General features: G+C 36.9%; 2 protein-coding genes across 3 annotated transcripts; one reads left to right on the top strand and one right to left on the bottom strand.

Annotated features, from left to right (window-relative positions):
• The first annotated feature begins 4,789 nt into the window (after positions 1 to 4,789).
• Positions 4,790 to 20,898, top strand: LOC114240648 (uncharacterized). Of its 2 annotated transcripts, none has more exons than XM_028171272.2 (10): positions 4,790 to 5,085; positions 5,240 to 5,392; positions 5,925 to 6,103; positions 7,531 to 7,719; positions 8,395 to 8,531; positions 9,898 to 10,152; positions 11,229 to 11,360; positions 13,007 to 13,108; positions 13,892 to 14,064; positions 14,712 to 20,898. In XM_028171272.2, the coding sequence occupies exons 2-10, from the start codon at positions 5,244 to 5,246 to the stop codon at positions 15,550 to 15,552; spliced, it is 2,157 nt and encodes a 718-aa protein (XP_028027073.2). In that variant the 5' UTR covers positions 4,790 to 5,085; positions 5,240 to 5,243; the 3' UTR covers positions 15,553 to 20,898. The 2 variants fall into 2 exon arrangements, with proteins under 2 accessions (XP_028027073.2, XP_089590481.1); XM_089734355.1 differs by having other exon boundaries at positions 4,798 to 5,137.
• Positions 17,425 to 25,054, bottom strand: LOC114240735 (uncharacterized). The gene is made up of 5 exons (XM_028171391.2): positions 24,983 to 25,054; positions 23,986 to 24,158; positions 23,544 to 23,646; positions 22,504 to 22,691; positions 17,425 to 21,046 (listed from the first exon to the last, which is right to left on the bottom strand). Exons 1-5 carry the CDS (start codon positions 25,046 to 25,048, stop codon positions 20,953 to 20,955), a joined length of 624 nt encoding a protein of 207 aa, XP_028027192.2. The 5' UTR covers positions 25,049 to 25,054; the 3' UTR covers positions 17,425 to 20,952.
• Positions 25,055 to 25,214: the final 160 nt, after the last annotated feature.

Here is a 25,214-nt window from a genome sequence, read left to right as displayed (position 1 = left end):
TATCAAGATATCTAGCTGTCAAACGTATTAATTTTATTTGTTGTTTGTTTGAGGGAATTGTCAAGTTTTGTCGTTTGGTTTTATCTTTTTTCGTTTAAACGTTGCATTACACAATGCCAGACTATTAATAATAATTTAGTGCATTGCGTTGACTTTAAATTAAAACAGAATAAATAGTTATGAAATGACAGAAATCCTGACGCCATTACTTTATTCTAGGAATAGCTCCGTTATTCCGTGCGAAACGGCGGTATAGTAACAATTCCCGAATAGGCCCACTTTGTAGATGGTAAAACGTAAAATTGATTTACTCTCGATTAACTGACGAGTTATTCTAAGAATAAGATTTACTCTTGTTTGGTCGAATCGACCCTTAAACAAATACGGCTTATACTGGTTATAGTGCGTATTGTTATACCACACGGTATGACCATGCCGCCTGTTTCGGCCGCAAAGCAGTCATGCATTTCGATTTGACCGTGTAGAAAAGCAATTAAACAATACAATTAAGATTTTGACGTCACATTTCAGGGTGAGTATTCGTGTTTTATGGGTAATAAAAAAAAACTAGCCCTCAGCGCATTATTATATAAATATAAAATTTATTAAAATCTTTCGGGAAATTAAGGCAGATAGTACTGGCGATTCTTGACGTGATAAAACTGAAATGGCATTTTTAAATAGTGACATGAACTGATAAACATGCACGCAAGACTGATTCGCGGCAGTAATATGTAGGATCGACGCGCCTCATTAGAAAAAACTAACTGGCTGTAAAAAGGAGATACCTCATCTAAACAGATTTCATTGTAGTTACAAATACGGCAGGCGCTAATCCTTTAGACCACGGTGAGTTAATTAATACGTCGGTAACAGTAAGTATAGCTGACCTTATCGTACATTCCGTCCTAATTATTACATAAAATATTATTCAAAACATTACGTAAACGTTCAGCATAATATTAATATAAATCTTTAATATGGAAGTCACTGGAGTAGCTCTTAGACAATAACAATAATATTTTCGCCTAAGTTTAATCAACGAATTTATGAATGAGCCACAAAGCTTATGTTCTGAAACAATAATATTACTATTGCCTTATAAAAACATTCTAACGTCGAACTGTAAAACCATAACATGTAATCTAGGAATGCGATTTTAATCTACACAGCTATCGATATTAATTTACCCAGAAATCAATGTCACAACCTCTAAAATTTTCATTTTGAAACGTTTTTAGCCTACTTAATTTCTTTAAGTGTATCATTTTATAGCTTATTGTAGTTACTAAAAACATTTGAGTATGTATAGTCGGTTTGTATAAAATTAAATATTTTACTCACCAGGTACAATTTCTATAGACGTAGGTATTAGGTACAATGTCGTTTATTTTCTTTTTAAATGCAAGTTGCATATCTATACTAACATGAATATATAAATAAAAAAACTTGTACTCAATCACGCAATAAGACAGAACGGATTCAGTTGAAATTCCGCCCAAAGATATTTTGCAATCTTGAATAGCACTTGTGATATTTTTATCATTCAAGGCATGAAATTAATCCAAACAACTAACAGTATACGAGGGCGGCACTGAAAATTTCGGGAATTAACGAATTGACACAACATTACTATTTAAAAATGTATTTATTGCTTTTCGAAGTATTCTCCGCGAAATTTGACACATTTTTCCATACGATGGAACCAATCATTGAAGCAACCATTCCATTCGGAAGTTGGGGTCTCCAAAATTGCCGTTTTGTATGCGTCCACAGCTTCTTCAGGTGATGAAAATCTCTGTCCACGCAATTTATTCTTTATTTTAGGGAAAGTATAGAAATCATTAGGACTTAGGTCGGGGCTGTACGGCGGATGGTCTAATAATTCTATGTTTTCTTGCTCTAAAAACTCTTTTGTTCTGTGCGCGGTGTGAGAACTCGCATTGTCGTGATGGAGGATGATGCGGCGGTTTCAGTTCTCTTTACAGAGTTCAGAAACGACCTGTGGCAAACAAATGCCAGCATACCATTCTGCATTAACCGTTCTTTGTCCCTCAAGAGGAATAGTCGTAACATGGCCGGTTTTGGAGACAAACGTGGCCACCATTTTTTTGCAACACTCTGTGAACGAACAATTTTTGTTGGCTTTAACTCATTTTCGAACACCCAAACTAGTGACTGGTTTATTGTTCCGGGTTCGTACGCGTATATCCAGGATTCGTCACCTTATACAATGTTGTATACAGCATTTGAGAATCCTGCGTGGAATCTTTAGAGAGTTCTGACGCACCAAGTAACGCGAGCCGCTTTCTGCTCTACACAGAGCGAATGCGGTATCCATCGGGAAAACAACTTTTTTACACCTAATTGTTCATGCAAGATTATTTGTATTTGACTCATGCCAATGTCTAAAGTTGCCTGAATTTCGCGGTATGTCACATGTCGATCTTCCTCAATCAGCTTACGCACAGCATCAACGTTTTCTTGGGTGACTGCAGTTTTTGGACGACCTTGACGGGGATCATCACTGAGCTTGACACGTTCACGTTAAAACTCAGCAAACCAGCGATAAATTGTGGTTTTGGATGGGGCTTCATCACCAAATGCAGAAATCATCCGGTCAACACACTGTTTTTGTGTTAAACCACTTCGAAAGTCATAATAAATCATCGCTCTTGAATTTTCTCGAGTCAATTCCATTTTCTCAACGACTAAACAAGTTTGACAAAACCTCGTGACAAGACCGAGAATCTTTTTTTAAATAAATAAATGGTATTCGATTTTTAAAACCAAGGAGTTTTCAATTAAAAAGATTTTAATATGACAGGAACAGTGGAAATATTCCATTCCCGATACTTTTAGTGCAGCCTAGTATCTGCTTAGATAAATACGACAATGTGTTCGCTAATTCGGTATTTCATGTACCTTTTTTAACTTACCAAATCGCTAGTAGCCTCGAGGGGCTCAGTCTCAGAGAATCGTTAATACTTACCCTACATAACAAGAACAATGATTCTCATAATCTAGCACCGGATCGGATTCGCGAACCATTAATAAGATCCGGCGAGAAACTCAGTTGGTTGCAAGTCGACCTCTTCGTCATACTACCTTTGGCAACCTATTTCAAAATATGGTCCATTTAGTCATGATTTCAAATACCGTATTTTTTCCAAAAATACCTATTTAAAAAAATTGTGGTTCTTGTAGTTTAAGCGTATATTATGGCTAGTGGTCGGAGTAGCTAGATTGATTTTATATACTTGCGTCAAGATATTATAATATGGACATGCCATTTTATCCATAACTAGCGACCCGCCCTCGCTTCGCTTCAGAAACTGTAATTTATTATTGATTTCTCCACTATTTAATGGATGTTATTATTCATATAAACCTTCCTCATAGATCACTCTATCTATTAAAAAAAACCGCATCAAAATCCGCTGCGTAGTTTTAAAGATTTAAGCATACATAGGGACAGACAGATATAGGGACAGAGAAAGCGACTTTGTTTTATACTATGTAGTGATGTGCGGGAAGTACCAGAAAAAGTTCCGGGATTTCAACTTTGGAATATAAGATCAAAATATCATCATCCATGAAAAGCTTTCCATCCCTTCTTGTTAATTGATGTTTTTTTAGTAAATATATTATGTTCTCCTTCTTTACAACGCACCGTTCATTTGTTGAATACCTCGTCCAGCCCCCAAAACATTCTTTTTTGAAAACATTTATGGTGATATTCTTAGAGCTTACTCTTTTAATGGATCGGATTTTATCTAGGGCTTCCTCTAAAATAGCTGGGGTATAATTTGATTTTACGCCATATTTACGCACACCGGGCTTAATCACTTTTGCTTTTCGTGGCATTTTATTAACGTATAACAATAGAAAAAAATCATAATAAATTGCAACTCAACATGTCAAAGTTACCCATAAAAATAAAATTGGCAATTAGGTAAGATTGAATCGTTCAAAGTTACACCAATTTCAAATAAATTTACAATGATCTGTGAGACAATCAATTCTGGGCAAAGACATTGTAAACTCACGAAATTATTAGAAAAAAGGCAAGTTGAATAAATATTTTACCTCCAGAAACAAAAAAAAAACAGTGTTTTACATACCTTTTCTATATTTAATTCAGATTTCTGCCACGCACATTTTTTTCTTGTTGATCACCGATAATTTCAAAATTCCGGAGCAAATATCACAATAAATAGGAAGTTCCGCTATTTTGGAGGCTTATCCATATTATCCTCAACCTTTGACGTCAACGACCTTATATCAATCTACCTACTCCGACTTCTGAATTTATGGCCATAACAACATACAATAATGTTTACAAATGTGACAATGCACAAATGTGGAAAAATGAAATGAAATCGCTGGACAAGTCTTCTTGATTTCCATTTAACTCTCTGTAAATTCCCACTATTTTACTATAAAATTATTTTGTTTCATAATATAATTTAGCATAGCGTTTCATAACATTTTTTTAAATGATTTTCTCATATATTTTTTCATATTTTTTTTTTAAATGCGGTGACATTTAATTGTTTTTTAGTTGTAAGTTTGGATTTTATATAGTTTAAGTTCACTGTTTGTATGTCCAAATAAATAAAATAAATTGAAATAACTGTTTTCTTTTTCAAAAGTTGCTCCATTTTACTTTTTGCGTAACAAACGTGTCTTATCCTTTGTTACAAAATTTCTCATGTATGGGCTAAAATCCTTTTGCCTATGCAACTAATGAATTAAAACAAAATAACATATGTTTCTACGTCAAATCCATTTTATCAACAATCAACAAAAACACTGTCAACATTGAAAAAAGTATAGGTACCTACTGTGCAAATTAATTAGAGTCCCTAAAATAAATTTAGTGTTCTCCATAGATAAGACATGGTGCTATCATTCGAAGACTAAAATTCATTTCACTTAGGGTCATAGACAACATTTTGTGGTATACATATCAAGCTTATGATCGGTGAATTCCCTGATAAGCAACGACAGCTGTCAGTGATATACAAATATATACTTATTGCTTAATGCAATAGTCCTTAAAGTGAACAAAAAAGTCACAAGGTAAGGAATATTGAATAGCGAGAATTAATTTTGAAAGTGAAAAACTTTGCATGTATGTGCATTTCAAATACATAATTTTTCCACTGTATTGTATATATCTATTGAATCAGTAATAATAGTAAAATTGCGTCATATGTGGTAACCTTATTTTCAGTACAATGGATGAACACACCTCAACGGACACAGTGCAAGAAAGCTCAAATCCAACATTACATGTTGAAGCACCAACAGATTGTGACTTTAACTTAACCCCTGTACAAATACAACAGCAATATTTTGAAAACTTAGGGGATTGTAACTGGATTAGGTAAATACTTACTAACATTAGTGGTTAAATTATGAAATGAATATATTGAAAATTTTAATTAAAAAATTCCTCTCAAAATTTTATAAAAACCAAAGTTAATTACTTACTGCTGTCTTTAAATTGTAAAATGACAATAATAAAAATATTATATTGAAGTTTTTATGACCTAAAGGCTCGGCTTACTCGTATGAGACTATGCCAGTGCTTAAATTCCAAAGTCCACGATTAATCTTTCTAATGAACTGGAGGTCTGAAGATAGTTGATATATGTTCACGAACAACCTCCAAAATTATGCAATTAAATTGTGTGATAGAAATGAAACCTGTGAAAATTGTGATATGCACCATTACTACTGTCACTAAACAGTTGCAATATAGGCCTCAAATTTCAAGGTTTCAAAGTGTCGGTATTCACATGTCTATGGGTTCCGGTAAGCACATAAACCCTGAATATGAAAAAAAAATTAACTCTCTATAAATTGCTAAGAAAGCTAAGAAAATAGATTTTGTTAGAAGCAACATTATATTTCAGATATGAAAAGTGCAATAGAAATCATTTATTGCAAAACTTGGCATTTGGACTATTTGGTCCTCCGATTACTGAAGGGGAGCTGATAGAAACGGAAAAAATGAATGCAATTAATCTTCAAGGATACACTTCCAGACAAAAAGAAAAAGTTGACTTAGTCTATGCAAAAATATGTGAACAAGGTAATACTAATAATCATTCCTGAGAATATTTTTTAATGAAGGTGGTAATAAAAAAAATTATAATCTAAGTTAGGTTCAACAAGATTAATTAACTGCCTCTAATACAGCAAACATCCACATAGTAGCGAATGGCAATTGGGGAATTTATGGTGGATCACTATTTATCACTTTCTATTGTATTGCTAATCTTAGATAAAATTAATAAAAAAAAAATTAGCTCCCTATGTGAACTGATACAATCTCTTATTTATTAACATCCCTGATTAAATGATGATAAAATGATTATGCTATCTTTGTTTTTTTAAGTTTGCTGTTCATTGACTCTGAAGACTAGATAAAAAATTGCAATAAAATAACCAAATTCAGAAATAAAATTGTGATTTATTTGTGTTGTTGGAATTTATTTTGTAGTTAAAACTAGTATCACTGCAACTACAGGCATGGTACTATAAACTATGCAAAAACTAAAAAATATTCTAAATGCACATGATAGAAAAAATATATATTATCATATCACTCCAGTAGGTACTGATTGCTTTGGTATTCTATCTTACCTATTTATTTCCGCGTAGTATGGAGCAATACAGGGGCACAGCCCAATGTCCATGAGTGACAGTAACCACTCGCCATCAGAATAGGTATGCTCGCTTTCCCACCAAAAAAACAGTACCAACTATGTATACTTATGGACATATGTCATATTATGGACAATCATTAAAAAATATTTTATATTTGCTGGTTTACCAATGATTATAACCTAACATGATGAATGAATGCTGCATCGCTTATTAGGTCATGCGATAGAAAATCTCTGTTGTATAAAGGTTGTTGTTATGTTTTGTAGATGGGCAAGCAAGCTCCCGAAACTTCTGGTGTAAAGTAAAGGTTAGGAAACCCAAAGGCATTAACTAATTGTACTAATAATTGTAAATGCAGCCACCAACCTTTGATACATATAAGGTCGAAATCTCAAAATTGTGTAACAGCAGACCCACTCTTCAAAAAAGTAAACAAATAGTCCTTCCTATCTGTCTGAGCTTACCATGCATCAGAAAATAATAAGTGGGTGGTTATAAATAAATAAATAAATGAAACGATAATTTCACTATATAACTAAGGTATAATACCTATGTCAGGTGGAAATAATCATTTTTACATGCATTATAAAGCCTACCTACCTACCTACCTACCTACCCACCCTACCAGTAATTATTATATTTTATTTTTAACATTATTTTGTTCCTTTACCATTAGTAAGTAAATAGCCATTCAGGCTATAGAAAATTAATTTGCACACTATAGCAGCTTAACCACTTAATATGATTATACTTTTGTATTATTTATGTCATAAAGTCATTAAAAGCAATTGCTACAAATGCTACATTAAATTTGTCATTCTAATTTAAAAATGATTAATTGAATTCCAGGTAAATATTCATTTGAAGATGAAATTTATATGTCGAATTTACTGGTTGTTTGTGCACGTCCAAAGCCCAAGAATTTTTTAAACATTCAACCGTCGAAATGTTGGATTGATCTACACGAACGGAGTGACTCCGAAATATGGCTCGTACCTGTCTTTTGCATAAGAAAATGTATACCTATAGAAATGAATGGTAAGTTCCTAAACCTTAATATAGATTTCCATTATAAGTGATACAACTGATTTAGACATGTTTTCTAATGATCATTGAGACAAAATTGATTGAGATTGGTATTTTTTTACTGGAGCAGGAGGCCATACTTGTGAGCGACTGTCTCACAAGTGTAGCATCCTTCCAATCCAAGGCCCTTATTTTGTTGTGACTATATAGTATATGAGTCGACTATTATCAAAGGCGGCAATCTGACTTTTGGCCAATGATTGGTAAATCAGAAAAACGAATTATTGACTTTGTATTCCTTTGGCAGTCACAAAACTCTTCGGAACGACATCTTAGATAAATAACAGGTTAACTATTAACCTTTATTTAATGCAGGTTTTGAACCGTATTCTTTGAAGGAGACGATTATATTCAAATAAATCTGTATTGACATATCAATAAAAAATTTTTGTCCAAATGTACAGATTGCCGCCTTTGATAATAGACGACTCATATATACTTAACCCATTTTGATTACTTTTTATTTCACATTCTTTTATTTTTATTTTCTATAGGTACGTTTCTATGTTAATGTAATTAATGATTATTGTATATTTTTTATTTTAAGTTTGTCAACGATGAAAGGTGTATATTTAAGTATAATAATAATACCTAATTATTGATTTGAGATTTCAAATTAATTTTCAGTGAAACCATGCAAAATATATATTGATGACAATGCCCGGGTGTACCATAGTTGGAATGCTTACTTGACAGAAAACACATTGGACAAATGTGTTCTAATAGTCCCTGAGAACGGAGAATATACCGGAACACTTACTGAGGTAATCTTAAGCGACTAAACTTTTACAAATTTTATATTTATAGACTTGTTTGATAAAATGTAGTTTTTACTTGTGGTTTTTAACATTGTAGCAAGGAGCCATTTATTTTTAATTATCTGAACGAGTTCAGGCCTCCCTTGGTCTTGCGTGGTTCGCGATGTCCATAGACATCACTACTTGAATTCCGCCACGGACTTTGAAACATGAGATCTAAGCCTCCACTGTACGCATTAGTGGTTAAAATACTATGAGATGTATGGAAATGGTAGTGCAAGGTATAGGGGGAACAGGTCGACGAAAGAAGACATGGAAGGAGTTTGAATAACGATATGAGGAGAGAGGAGTGAGTGTTGAGATGACGGTTGATAGATGAGAATGGAATTCGATGTGCCGACCCCACCTAGTGTTGGAAATGGAGACAAAGAATAAAGAAGAAGTAACACCCGTACTCACGAAATATCCTATTACAAGAAACTAAGCAAATTAAATTTTTTTACATAATGTTGTTCTTACATAGTGAACTTATCCGTCAATAAAGTACATATTTTACTAGAAAAATTGGTGCACGCGTGCGGTATTTGATACAGCACAATCGTATTGATACGAATAAACCAAGCGTCCTTTTAGCCACGATAACTTCGAAAGCTTCATCAATATCGGTCCTATTGTTTGCGGGATATTCGAACTAATACCCATAACATATTTTAATTAGATGAATTCTACCAAAACCTTTTTGGCCCCGTTTGGGAAACTATACCCAAATTCAGACACACTCGTTACAGAAACCCCGGCAGAGTAATTTGTCTATGGTATACCCGTACCCGTCTGATGTGAATATGCCAGAGGTTGTCGTTCTAAAACTATGCACTAACTTTACGTAATCATTAATGTTGTAGATACCCGCATGTAGTCTTATTAATCGCCAGCAATGTAAAAAAAAAAAAAATTACATCTCCAAAGCGGTAGATGTGAAACCTTCTCGAACACTCTATTTCATTCTCTGACTGACTAAATCCTATATATGTAATGTTTGTCTCCTTTTAGTATCGTTTATTTTTCTTCTTCAAGTTTCAAATAACAAGGTAGCTAAACCATCATTTACTAATTCAATAAAGGACGGAACAGACTTCACGACTGTACGTAATCGTTAACGTTATAGATACCCGCATCTAGTCTTATTACTCATCAGCAATGTAAAAAAAAAATTTGCATCTCAAACGCGGTAGATGTGAAACCTTCTCGAACACTCTATTTCATTCTCTGACTGACTAAATCCTATTTAAGTAATGTTTGTCTCCTTTTAGTGTCCTTTTTTTATTTTCATATAAAAATGTTGCTAAACCATCATTCAACTACTTCAATAAAGGACGGAACAGACTTCACGGTGAATCTAACAGTGGCGCCGTCACCTGCCCTCGGACTGAAGTCACGCGTGCTGAGTTCGGTGGACACAGCGACCACGGTGGTCTCGCTGGGCGCCGTGGGAGTGGTCGGGGTGGCCGCGCTAACACCGGTGGCGCCCGTGCTGCTCGCAAGCGCGGCCGCCGTCTCCGTCACCGCGGGAATCTACGGGCTGATCAGGTCTTCGTTGCATTTACACGACCGAAGGACGCACGAACAGGTAACTGCTTTGTCTCTTCTCGTAGATCTTGTACAATACGATAGAGGGTATCACACAAGAATGAGCAACCTTATCTGAGTATCATACCAGCATGCTGCGATCATCAATTTGCTTGTCGTAAACTGTATTTTTTTTATTGCTTAGGTGGGTTAAGTGGTTACTGGAGCCCATAGACATCTACGACGTAAATGCGCCACCCACCTTGGGATATAAGTTCTAAGGTCTCAAGTATAGTTACAACGGCTGCCCCACCCTTCAAACCGAAACGCATTACTGCTTCACGGCAGAAATAGGCGATAACAAAGACATAACCTATCCGCGCGAACTCACAAGAGGTCCTACTACCAGTAAAAAATTGTGAGCCCGTACGACTAGCTACCACCATTTTGCCTATTTGTGCCACGAAGCAATCTTACGATCTGAGGTCTCGGGGTGGGACATCCGTTACACAATACAAATGAGACTTACACTTCATGTCCTCAAGGTGGATGAAGTCACTTTAGGGCCCAAAAACTTCGGTAAGGCAATTTATTAAAAAAAAAACAATTAGGAAATTCACGGCAGAAATAGGAAAGTTGTTATTTTGCCCGTGCATTTCGAAATCAGTTGTGTCAATAAATAATTCTGAATGATTTACGAAAAAAAAAAACAATTTTTTTTTTACTGCCTTAGTAGACTGACCAGCATACGGCCCGCCTGATGATGAGTGGTTACCGTCGCCCATGGACTTCAGCAATGCCAGGGGCAGAGCCAAGCGGCTGCCTACCGCTTCATTCTCTTCACAAGCCTATTATTAGAAGCCTACATATTAGAAGTGGCTAAACTTTGCTACATAATCTTTTTTAAAGTATTTTTTCTGAACTTCTTAGATATGTGGCGGTAGCTACGATACAGACACAAGATATTTGACAGATGCTTGAATCTCACTATAGGATACAGACTCCGAACGATAACATTCGTACCGTCGCCCCACCGAGCGGTTTTACCCGTTCGGTGGAAGTTCTTGCCTTTCTCGTTTCCTCCAGGCTTCAAAGATATAATTTCGGCAAAATCTGTAAAGCTTCGTACGTTCACAGACCATAAACGTGACCAATTCTGAAGCTCGTAACAGTTGGTTAAACATAGCGGCCTCGGGCGTGGGTCTCACGGCCGGAGCGGCCAGCAATCTCCTGTCTAAATCAGCAGCGGCCGGCACCAACCTCACTACGGTAGGTAACAGCTCAGGCTACTACAGGAACGGTACGCTTTCACTATGAACGACCACCGTTAAATGGCACGCACAGATTACGCAGACCATCCGGTGTTATAGAAACGTATAAGATACTTTTTACGGCGACTGACAGTGACGAGTCATTTTTAATTTTATTCGAAGACTATTAGGCAAACTTGATACAAACTTCGCATCGCGATGGTGACGTCATTGTACAAAATAATGCGCTTGTAGCAAGGAAGTCCGACAGCGAAATGTCTATATCGAAATTATCTCGATATTGCTTAGAAAGTAATCGTTTTTTGGTTCAAGACCTATTATTTGGAAAATATTGTGGAGTACATGATTTGATTAAGAATCGGAGTATAGATGGAGAATTCCACAAGAAGCACGAGAAATACAGAATGTAGGTATCCAGAAAATTTTTGGGCTGCTTTGAGTGGCTAGACTTCCAAATAGCTCGTCTAAGTAGCATATCAGCAATAAAACTTACGGTGTTCATTTTTCGCGGCGAAAACAACTAAACTCATTTAATCACTGCACTATTCGCCGCGACTACCGCTCGACTCCGTGGCTCGCGCCGTCCTTATTCATGCATTTGTTTTGCTCGCCCGCCGCGTCGCAAGTCGCCCGCGCGATTCGCTCGGTACATTTCGCCGGTCGCCGGTGCGCGTGGCTTGATAAGTACATTTCTATGCGCTTATTTTAGTCGCTAGACGCTTCGCCGTTCACACCGCGCGAATATTCGTATCGGCGAATGTCCCGTGGCCAGGCTGTTAACACTGAGACGCGGGGTTGTCTCATTTCTTTTATTAATAACCCATCAGGCGTGGAGATGCTATGAACTTAATTTATAGTAAACTTAATTTAAATATGTATTAACAAAAACGAACTAAAATCAAACTTCGTTTCCCGATTGTATTATTATACTATATTTACTAAAATCTAATTAGACAGTATATTTTTAATTATTATTATAAATTTCATAAAATTATATTATTGAACTACGTTTATATAGATACTTTTTAAAAAAAAAGAAGAAGAAGAACCTTACTATTTATGGCCAAAATCATACATCCGTCTGTATTTAATAAACTAGCGACCCGCCCTCGCTTCGCTTCGGAAACATTAAATTATATTATTGATAGGCGAAGCCCGCCATGTTGCGCGCGGTACGACAATAACTGCGGGTGACGCCCCGGGGCGAAGCTAGTCTAAAAAAAGTAGCCTAAGTTACTCCTTATATCATCAGCTACCTATTAGTGAAAGTCTCATCAAAATCGGTCCAGCCGTTCCAGAGATTAGCCGGAACAAACAGACAGACAGACAGACAAAAATTGTAAAAAATATTATTTTGGTGTATGTACCGTATGTATACTCATATGCATGTAGTAAAAAGCGGCTATTTCAATACTACAAACAGACACCCTAATTTTATTTATATGTATAGATAAGTATGAAAGGTGCGTTTGTTTGTTCTCGATCAATGCGCTTCTGTGTCTACTGTCCAGTCAAGCTGAAACTTAACATTCATTCTAGGCATTCACCGAGGCCTTTCGTCTAAGGACGATAAACGGCCCGCGTATATTTTGGACGATCAGTCTCTTTATAAATATATACAAGTAAACGTTTTATTCACTTCAGTCGGGGAGGTTCTTGACTAAGTCAGTCGACGTGCTGCGACACGCGAACCTGTTGACCGGAGCTGCGAGCTTTACTAATGGCTTTGTGCATCTTATAATACAGGTAAGTTTCAGTTAAATTTGTGATAAGGTAGATTTCTGAAATTGGTATCTACTTCAATAATACCTTTGAAACATAAATAATAAATTACTTCATTAATACAACAAAGCTAATTTGTAAATGACCAGTCGAAGCTGCGGTTTTATTCTCGGCCAGATCATCGTTTATTTTCAATTCTTAAGCAGGAGCTTGTTCCTTGTGGGAATTCCCCGGATTTTATTATTTATGTTTCAAAGGTATTATTGAAGTAGATACCAATAATAATGGTACCAAAGGTATTTTAAGTATGTTTTATATATATATTGCTTATTCTTATTTATGTGTAAAGGAGCAAAATTTTTAATAATTATTATTATGCATTCGTGTGCATTCGTATTTAGCGATGCAAAAGTGTTCGAATCCCGCCGGCAGGTACCAATTTTCCCAATGAAATACGTACTTAACAAATGTTCACGATTGACGAAAAATATTGAAAAAATTGTATTTCAACTAAAAAATGAAAAATAAATAATAGTTTAAAAAAAACCAACAAAATACACCTTTATAGAAAATCCAATTAAAAAATTGAAAATAAATTTTAATAAATTTGAATTAAAAATATTGTAAGAAAAAATGATTTTATTGTAAATAAAAAAGCGTGTGGTGCTTTGCGGGATATTAGAATATCAAAATAACCCTTCTACTCATAATTCAAATCCAACTAAAAAGTTTCTTATTAAAATTCTATAAAAGCGTATTTCGTTGGTTGGTTTTTTAAACTATTATTTATTTTAAATAATATTTCAGTACAGGAAACACGGTCAGAAGCCGAGTCGTATTGAGATATTCCAATTCGCCATGTCGACGTTGTTCTTCTTCAACGCTGTCGTATCGAATCAGACGGCGCAAGAGATCATTGAGCAGAGTCAGACGAACAGGATAAATGAGTTCCGCGATACGCTCCGGAGTAATCGGCACAGGTAAGGGCTTTATTTGAACCTAAAAACTGGTATATTCAATACGCTTGATATGTTTAGTATTAAACGGTAGACAGCGGCTTGGCTCTGCCCCTGGCATTGCTGATGTCCATGAGCGATGGTAACCGCTCAGAATCAGGTGGGCCGTATGCTAATATCTGCCTAAACGAGCAATAAAAAAATAAAAAGTTTACGTGTAACGAAATCTTTGAATACCGACTTTAAGACGTCCGATTGAGTCGGACCAATTTTCACAAACACGAAGTACCAATGAGAATACATAATTTTTTTGCAACTACCCTCCAATGTGATCAGTGTGGTCAGGATAAAAAAATATAATAAATAGTTTCTTTTCTTTTTTTTTATGTGATAATGTCTCATAAACCGATGAAAACCAGCTGCACGCACGAAAAAGTGTCACGTTCCGCCTAAGCCTGATCATGCAAGCGAGAGCGCGGAACAAGGGATAGAGAGGCTCGATCGGCCCAAGCGTTGGCTCGTGACACATTTATCTCTCTTGACGCGTGACGTCACAGCTAGCAGTTCGAATAGTTCTGTTACTGACGTTATTCACGTAAAACTATCGTCACTAAACCGACTACCGATATTGTTATTATTATTATTATTTTTATACTTGAAATGTTTGACAGGAAAATTTTCGATAAGCTTTCCGCCGAAGCTAGACGGGTGCAGGGCACCGTTCAAGGTAACACCGAAGTCATCCAGGGCATCAAGAATATCGCTAACAAAGACGAATACTTTGCTCAAGTTCTGAGCATCAACAAGGACGTGAACCAGCACAGGCTCAGGATATCAATGACGGCCGACGGCCGGGTCATGTTGAACAACCAACACGGGTACAGCCCGTCCGAGTTACACTCGCTCGGCTCGGAAGGGAGATCGCAAATATTCGCCGAAATCGGCCCAGCCCCCCCGGGGCCTGCTAATGTGTCCACACGTCTGAACTCGCCCGTCAACAGAGTGGACAACTACTTCGGAGTAGACGACGAAGAAGGCCATCTATTAGTTGGCATCCGTCCAGAAGAGATAATCCAAATCGGCTCATATTTCGTGCGTATCAGCTCGTCGGGCACCGATGAAATAGTTTCGATGCTCCAAAACCTCTCCGAAGAGGTCTATACGAATTTGATGACCCTATCATTTAATCTGCTGTCGAAACTTGTGCCAAGCGAAATTGCCAATCTGAAATTGCTCAGTCCGGAGCGAGATTTGATTTCGCAGGTAGTTGAATTCGTTTTCAATTACATGAAACAGCGGAGACCGTTCGGGGAAGCCAGACACGACGATAACGGAATCGTTGAAGTCGTAAAAGACTTCTTTCACGATGGCCGAGTTAATCAAGACACGATATTGCGATTGAAGAAAGATTTAATCGAATGGCTGGACGCTGAAATTACACGTAAAAATGAGCTAAATCCTAATAAGAAATCCTTAATCTGCAATCTGTGTAAAGGAGTTAGATACGCTTAACAGTTTTTTTTTTTTTTTTGTAAATTTACAGCTGTTTTTTTTTAAAGTGTTTATTCATCGGTTTTTTTTCCTTTTCTTATAGTTTAAAACAAACCAAATTTTAATATGTTAAACAAGAACAACGTTTGGTAGTATTGTTTTATAAGTAGTAAAAATATAAGGAAACTATATCGCATATCAATCAAGTTACTAAATATTTAATATATAGCATATTATTCAATTATTTTATAGAGTATTCAATGATTTTTAAAATGTTAAATGGAACGATGTGCTACGTAAATTATTGGCTGTGTCGTGTGAAATTAGAATAGTAAGTACGTTTTTTGCCCATAGGAGAAATTTATCTCCGGAAATACGCTGTATCTAAAGGCAGAGGTTTCAGGCAAATCAAACCCGCAAAATTATAATTTGCGTAATCACTGGTGGTAGGACCTCTTGGGAGTCCGCACGGGTAGGTACCACCACCCCGCCTATTTCCGCCGTGAAGCAGTAATGCGTTTCGGTTCGAAGGGTGGGGTAGCCGTTGTAACTATACTGAGACCTTAGAACTTATATCTCGAGGTGGGTGGCGCATTTACGTTGTAGATGTCTATAGGCTCCAGTAACCACTTAACACCAGGTGGGCTGTGAACTCGTCCACCCACCTAAGCAATAAAAAAAAAAAAGTAGAAATGTATTCTACTGTAGTAGTGAGTGCTCGAAACAATATAATTTATCCCCTTTTATTTTCTTCTACCTATTCTATTAACCTCGAAGGGTTATACCAGATTCGCCGAGCTAGTAAATGAGCTCACGGGGCTCTAACCAGAGGTCGTTGCTAACACTAGCCCTAGCAAAAGCAGTGCGTAGAAGCACTGCTTTTACTTTACTGGTGGTAGGACCTCTTGTGAGTCCGCGCGGGTAGGTACCACCACCCTGCCTATTTCTGCCGCGAAACAGTCGTTTCGGTTTGAACGGTGGAGCAGCCGTTGTAACTATACTTGAGACCTTAGAACTTATATCTCAAGGTGGATGGCGCATTTACGTCGTAGATGTCTATGGGCTCCAGTAACCACTTAACACCAAATGGGCTGTGAGCTCGTCCAACACTTCTGCAACGCGTTTCCTTTAACGCGGAACCAATCTACCGCGTTATAGAGGAGATTACTGTATAAAAATTTTAATACATTGTATTAATAATACAATAAGGTATATAATATTAATAATGCTATATATTATACATACCTTAGCACAAACCAAATAGAAATAGTTACATGTAACTTATACGCATAGCTTGAGATTATTGAGCCTTCAATATAGTTGCGTATATATGTATTATATTATTAGGAAGTATTAAAAAAAATGTACTATAATATATTTAATTGAAAATGCACACTGTGAGTCTTAATAATATCATCTTCTCGCATTAAAACTGTATAACTTCGATCAACAATTATTGTAACTAGATAAAGGGACACGTACGAAATCGAAGCAAAAACTGTCCGCGTGAATATACATAGCTACGTTGGTTTACAACAAACGGAGAAAAAAGTTTTGAAACAGTTTTAAGTTCAAACTAATTACAACTAAGACACCTAGTAATAAAGTTCCAAATCTCCAAAACATTATCTAATACTTACAATCATTCGTCACAAAGCAATAAATTACTCCTGTCACTTACAAATGAAAAGGCATATGTTAAACAATCTTTAATGTTAAATCAACTTTATGCGCCAACAAATAAAGTAACTTTTTCGGTTATAGCTTTGAGAACTAACATCGTTTTGTTTTATTTATTTTTGCTTCTTGAAATTTCAATTTCTATTTACTACAGGAGGTAACGGAGTCGCGTTGAACAGTGAAATAATTTATTATATGAATAAAAGTAAAAGGTTAGTTGTTTACTTTTTATGTTTTGAGGATTTATGTTTGTTAGTATCTATACATTACTTATTATTTTATTAGCGTTACGTTTTGTGTAATAGATATTTTTATAGTATATTTTTATGTTTTCGCGACTAGTACATATAATAAAACAACGTTTAAACGGTTTTAAGCGCGATATTTTTATTACAATGCTTCGGCCACGTTTCAATAGCCGTGAACACGGAAGGCAAAGATGTCCAGTGTCAATGAGTGGAGTTCTTAGCTGGCTTATAAAAGTAATCTCTTCTTTCTCTGGCGACAATCGAGATCCATTCTGCACACGTGATTGCTAGGAAAGCTAAAATAAAAAAGAAAAGCTGAGTATCCAATGAGAATCCAACAAACAGACACAAAAGCAGAATTAACCAATTTTAACTAACCAATTTTGAAGTACTGCTAACAAATTTTTAAAAATTATTGCAACACAAATCTACTCCATGCATTTACTTTTCTGTTAAACAAAAATTTTGTCCAAGTGTTGGCGAGCCTTTTTTTTTTTTTTTTCGGGCCGGTGGCCGAACCTCCTACGAGGTCCCCGCGCCTAGGGGGCGCGCGGGGTATGTGAGACTCAACGATCTGCAGGTGTTGAGAGCAGATCGCGGGCCCAAGGATTTTAGGGCCCACCCACTAAACGACTCCCCTGCACTCTTACACCCGACGTCCGATCTCCGTCCGGGGTCAGAACCCGTTCAGAGTAGGGGGGTTCCCGCGGTCAACACTACAACCAGACACGCGGCGCCACCCCGAGGACGCCCGACCGACGGGTCGTCGAGGCGATAGTCGACGACCAACGACGTCAGTCTCCGCGGTACGGCGGCCCTAACAGGCCGCCCGGGCGGTGCCGCTGGTGTTCCGGGATACCCCGCTGGGCCAGAACCAGCCTGCCGGGTCGGAACGCGATACACCGCCGACCGGGTTGCTCTTCAATAGTATGTGTATGACGAGGTGCAGGTAGCGACCGAAACAGCCGTGTCCCGTGAGCACCTGCGTCGCTCGGAAGGTGAGACGTCCTCGGTCGCGATTCACCCAGTCCGAGAGGACCGGGCGGATCGCCTCGACGGTCCGTCGCCCGTAGGCGGGGTCCGCCAGGCGGCGAGACCACGCCTCGAGCACGGAACGCCGAGATTGAAGCTTCCGCGCTCGAACTTCCGCCGCGCCAGGACGCGGCTCCCCCCTGGAGCGGAGATCGCATCGCCACGCGTAATCCGCAGCGAGTGCCTCCGCTTCCAGGTCCCAGGGAGGCGTCCCAGCTAGCACGCACGCCGCCTCGAACGAGACGGTGCGGTATCCACGAACCGCCCTGACCGCAATCGCGCGCTGCGGACGTCGCAACGCCGCGACGTTGTCGCGGGTCAGGGCCTGAGTGTTGGCGAGCCTTGGCCAACAATTGTAGCGGTGGTTAAAAATCGGTAATTTTGTTTAAAATGTAATATTATTTATTAGTTTAAAGCTTAAAATATAACGTATACTTCATGTACTTACCGAAAGTAAGATACTCCGGCCGTTAAATTGCTTTTTCGGGCATTTTTTGCAACTTTTGAATACACACTGCGGCATAGTGAGACGGGTTGACATTGGCTGTGCCTGAAGTGAACTAAACAAAATAAGAGCTCACATTTCAAGTGCGCTGTTATTTAATGAGACGGATTTTTGCCGACCCGAAATCTAGTTACTATTGTTGATCGAAGCTGTATAATCTCAAAACTTACTTATTTTGCAGGAGAGTGTTTTAAAGGTTTGACATATTGTGATATTTTTAATATTAATCATATTTGCAACATTTAATTTTTATTTTTTACCAGTTACATTATCTGTATTTTAAAGTAAGATAAAATTATGTATTAATTTTGTTAATAGTAACACACAACATAGATAAACTAAAAAAAAAAAAACTAAACTACGCTCTTTTGACAGTATTTATGAGAAAAATACTGGTGATGATTCCGCATATTAACTCAATTTCGAATGTATTTGGAAATTGTACACTTTTAATGCGAAAAGACGATATATGAAGTTGTTTGATTTTGACATTTGAATAACCAATTCGGTTGGTTATTTAACAATTAATTGGTACCATTACTTATTTAAGAAACTTCGCCAATGAATATAACTTTAAATTAATAAAATCTACTTTCTGAAACTTTAAATTTCATATAGTAGTTAGTGCCAATTTGTGCCCCTTGCTTATAGCCTATACCTTCCATAGTGCCGACTCGACAAGATTGAAGTTTTCAGAAGACAAAACAATATCCTTAGCTCTAAAAAAAGTATTAAACAATATAACTAAATTGGTCCTGCATAGTGCTCCTCAAGGTCAAAATTCGACCATTAGGACTGATGCTTCAAGGTTGAGAATTCCTTTCCATGTATAACGTTTTCTCTTCTGTCTGTTTCGTTACAAACATTTTTATATAGGAAAAGTGAATAAAGTTTCCGGCCTTTTTTAATTGGCAATACTAAATTTAGTAAACTACAAAACATGATAAAAGAGTAATTCGGTCGCCAAACATAGGAAAAAGATTCTTGTACTGTTTCATTTTTGCTACTAAAAATATATATTATTTTATATGGATAGACATTTTGTATATTAAGTTTGGGTGATTTTAAAAATACTAGTGGCCCCACAGTATTCGAGATTCGACTAATTAATTGAAATTATAAATTCAAACATTATTATGGTTTTATTGTCAAACACTATTATATTTCGATAATATAATCACAGTATTCGCCAAAACTGCACTATAGATCAGTAATATTAATAATGTTAATAATGTTTTCTTTATTGATTTAAAGTACCTTTTATGCATTATTTGAAAAAAATATTAGTATTGTGCACTCCTTCTCTATATTCTCTATAAGCGTGAGAAATTTCATACTCCTCCGTCCGCGCAATTTTCGTAAAAAGGGGTACAAAGTTTTTGCTTCACGTATTAATATTAAAAATATAAATTTAAATGTTACTTTTAGCAATCGTTCATATTGTATCATTTGCTGAAGCATTCTGAAGCTGCAAAAGGTATATTAGTATTTGCACACACCTCCATTTGTAAAACGTTATTATGTTCGTTTAGAAGGAAATGTTTTGAGAAGATGACATGTCAACAATGTAATCAACATATATTATTGTTATCGTCAGTTTTGCAAACCGTACTTTTATGGTTTTTATGGCAAAATTTAGTCAAAATGTATATTTTGAATCATGTGACCACAGCCAAGAATAGATTTTGTAAAGAATATACTATTTGTAGCCACGATAGTGGTTTTGCTACAGTGACTGTCTTGAATTAATTTGGAGTTGATTTTTAATAAAACTGGACTTCCCAACCACAATTATTCTTCAACACATAACCAGTGCCTTCATGTAATGTCAGCTTAATCGTAACGTGGCCTTATGTAGTACGTAACATATACCTATTAAAAATAAACTATCTTATGTAATGATATTAGCTGTTTTATTTAAAAAAAATGTAGATAATAAAAAAATAAAAAAAAGCTTCATTGTGATTCTGGCGATGCCTTTACAGTTTCTCTGTCTTTGACTTCGACTAAGGGCGGTGGACTGTATTCAAAAAATTTAGCTATAAAGTACCTGAAACCATAAAAATTAAACTATCAACTAAATAGTTTGAATATAAACGTTCCATAGATTATTCAAGTGATGAAAATTTAAACATCCCCACTGCGGTAATTAGCGGCAACCTGTTCCATTATTCCCCATCCAGAGAAACCAACCATCAAGAGTTTTCTTATAGAGCATACTCCCAGACTATCGCCATCGGGCAGCCCGTGGTCCACGGGTTTCAATGCGATTTCCTGCGACTAAAACTTAGGATTGAATCAACAACGGATTATCAACTTTCTGTCTTCTTTAAACAATGACTAAATTTCAATATTCGTTATTCAACATTCGAGGAAATTAAGCAGAAAAGACAAAATATATACTAGGTTGTTCGGAAAGTAATTTGGTTTATTCCCGACACAGGATTCAATTGTATTTTTTTGCACCCAACCTCACATTCAAGCCGTATAATTTTTATATGCTTTGAGAGCTCATATAGCAAGGCTTGTGTGTGAAAATTTCCAATTAAAACTACGCATTAGTTTTTGGTTGGTGCCCTTTTAAATATGGAGAGCGATAAGCAGCATTTCCGACTATTCTTACTATTTTACTAGAGAAAGGGTAAAAATGCTGTTCAAGCCAGAAAGAAATTGACCGATGTGTACGGAGAAGGTGTGTTGACAGTACACCAGTGCCAGAACTGGTTCGCTAAATTTCAATCCAGCAATTTTGATGTCGAAGATGCACCACGTTCAGGGACGTCTTAAATCAGGCTGGGGCCCTTGAGCACACAAGAATTTGAGGCTCTTTTGGAAAGTAAAAAAAGCGAATTAAAATAACATTTTTTACTGAGTAGGACCATTTATTATAGGTAGTAGGTAATCAAATACAGTATGATATAATGTGTCATTAATGAAATTAGAATTCTGCTGGTTTTTTGGTTACGATTACGATAACGGAAACCGTTATCGTAATCGCTAGATGGTGTACCTACTTAGTAAATTAGGTAGGATGCGTTCGGAAATATTATTAATTAGTACAGTTGAAATACGCGCAGTCATCGATATAATTGCGTAGTATATGCCTTCTGATAAGATTACTGATTTGTGAAAAAAGTGTAATGTGCCCAACAAAAATGTTTTGAGAATAAATGTGTGAGAGAAATTGTCGGTCCTTCGGGGCCCCCTGAGAATGGGGGCCCTGGGCACGAGCCCCGTGTGCCCTTATGGTAAAGACGGTATTGACCACGTTCGGGAAGGCCAGTTGAAGCTGATAAAGACGCGATAAAGGCATTAATTGATGCGAACCGGCGAATAACAGCACGTGAAATCGGATTGAGGTTAAATTTATCAAATTCAACAGCTTATGACCACTTAATAGGCCTGGGATTATCCTCGAAGCTCGATGTATGGGTTCATTTCCACCAAAAAAAAACGAAATTACTTTCCGAACAACTCAATATAATTGTTTTATTCAAGGAACCTTACCAAACCAGTATTTCGACCGTGACAAGTAATCCTGCACCAATAGTCTGTAGGGCAATTTTGGCTGGTTCAGCGGAACCCCGCAGTACCGCAGCCAATAACGCGTCGCTCGCATCTGAAGCAGCTTCTAAAGCGACTACCAATAGAGCCGGTGCTGCAAGCCATCGAGCACCGCGACGCCACCACGATTGCTGAATCAAACCGTAATTACATTTTTTATTTTATTTTATTTCACTTTTTTTGCAGACTTTACCTTTTAGTTTTATGAAATTAAATTAAATACCCCGGAGATTTTTATACCGTTTACACATTTACACAGCCAAATTTCTTTAAATACAATTGTCGTATTCAAGTTTTATAGCGTATATCTTTATATGTATATTTCTTCGGTGCGTGTGTTTGTCACTAAACTCCTCCTAAACGGCTGGACCGATTTGAATGTTTTTTTTTGTATGCCTTTGGGTGGCAACCTGGATGGTTTAGATTCACAAATCAGCCCGGCAGATGGCACTGCAGTTGGTATCTAGGTTATTTATCTTTCCTAGAAATAATTTATATGGCAAAACAACGTTTGCCAAGCCAGCTAGTAATAAAATATAAATTCTGCGAGTACTGGTCATATTAATCCGTCAGAAAATCTCGATTCATATACCTAGCGTTGGTTATTCCGCATTCATTCTTTTTCATAATGCGTCGTCGCGATGGCCAGAACTCAAATAATATCATTTAAACTTGTGTCTGCACACCGTTGCGATCATTAGAATGAATATATATTATTACGTGGTGGATATGTGAGTAGGTACGTTGATTTGGTTGTTGATCACCTCGTTCATCGGGAAACAACCTGACGATCCGGACCGGATAAGATTTTCGTCAGTCAATATTTTTGTGGAAGACATTTCATTTTTGGATATATCGGTGTGTTCATGTTGATCTCTCACGCGAGTTTTCGGTAAACAAAAACAAAATCTAGTTCTTGACCTTGGATTCTGTGCTGTGAACGTTCATGTTAATTTACTTCTACGACTGTTTTGCTTATTTACCTTCGACATCACAGCGATAAGTAAAAGCAAGGATGTCACTGCCGTCAGAAATGCACTGGATTTTCCATTTCCAATAACAAGCCGGATCGTGGGCTTCGTAATTCTATAACAAAATATGTACCTATATATTTGAATAAAATAGGCTAAAATATTCACAGCCCAACATTAAGTATATGATAATAAAAAAGATGTGTGGTGTCGTGGGACACCGGATAGGAACGAAGTTCCATATAAAAAAAAATATAAAAATTACGAGAAAAAAATCGCGCGGTGAAATATCGCTTTGCGGAAAACAAGGCCTTATTCCACGGACTTTTTCTTACGGTTCTTACTATCACATTTTTTTCAGTTCGGTCGTGCAGCAAAATCCCTATCTCCTACAAGCCTGCGGTAAGGAACTTCGTTCCAAAAAATGGGAGAAAGAGACAAAATTTGAATTCACCTTCTAGCGAAACTGACGTTACTCAATTTTTGCGTGACGTCATCGTCGTCCAACTCTAACTCGACTGGCTGCGAGGCAAAAGCACACGCCGACATAGAAACTCCCAGCAGGGCTACCAGAAGAGCACGCATCTTGATTTGAGCGGCATGCGAATTCTCACCGACCGCGTTTATCTAACAAATCAACAAAATAGGTCACGTGTTTATTGTATATTATATATGTAGTTAGACCAATATCCTGTTTTAATACTTTACGCTATGGCATTCTCGTATTCTTGTTTATGTACACGAACACTAATCTATGTAAAATTCTGATAAAAAAAAATATTGCTTAGATGGGTGGGCGAGCTCACAGCCCACCTGGTTTTAAGTGGTTACTGGAGCCCAGAGACATCTACAACGTAAATGCGCCGCTCACCTTGAGATATAAGTTCTAAGGTCTCAGCTACAACGGCTGCCCCACCGGCCTGTGCGGACTCACAAGAAGTCCTACCAGCCGTAAGAATGATCGTATATGTAGTAAAAGTGCTTGTTTCAGCCTTGATTTAATGAATTAATCAAAACATTATCAAGAATATGTAAAAGGTTTTTAATTTAAAAAAAAAGTAATGGAAAGTCTCCTCTCTTAATTTTTTTTATATTCAATTTCGAGATATCGATGTGCCACTCGAATTATACCAAATCCCAGTGTCCTAGGTGGTAGGATCTTTGGTACTTGGGCCTCTGTGCATTGTACCTACAGCATTCCCTGGGGGAGTGTTACGGGATACCTGCCACTCCAGCTTACCATTACTTCATTCCTACTGTCTGAAAAAGAAACGATTCACATTCCCTGAAGTATTTTTTCTGAAGCAATTTATTCCACATAAGTGTATATAGTGTGTATATAACATATAAGTTCCCCCGTCTTTTATCTTTGGTACTAATAAATTTCAATTCAATCACATTAATAATTATCCTTACCATAATCCATATGTACTTAAATAAATTCGACTTACGGTATCTACATGATTTTCGTGTCTCTGACGAATCTGATTCAAAATGAAATTACTGTCACTGTTCATTTTGCTATTAAGGTAATACGACAAAGGATTGGTTTGTATTAATCGGCGCTATTGATAGATACACTGCGCGGTGCACAGCATCAGTGTCAAAAAACTGAATACATTTTCTAATATAGCTTTTTAAACCATCGTATCTGTTTTGCGCGGATCAGAAGAGACCGGTGTC

The sequence above is a fragment of the Bombyx mandarina genome, chromosome 17 (genome assembly GCF_030267445.1).
Source record: "Bombyx mandarina strain Sakado chromosome 17, ASM3026744v2".
NCBI lineage: Eukaryota > Metazoa > Arthropoda > Insecta > Lepidoptera > Bombycidae > Bombyx > Bombyx mandarina.
This window is presented reverse-complemented; position numbering and strand designations above follow the sequence as displayed.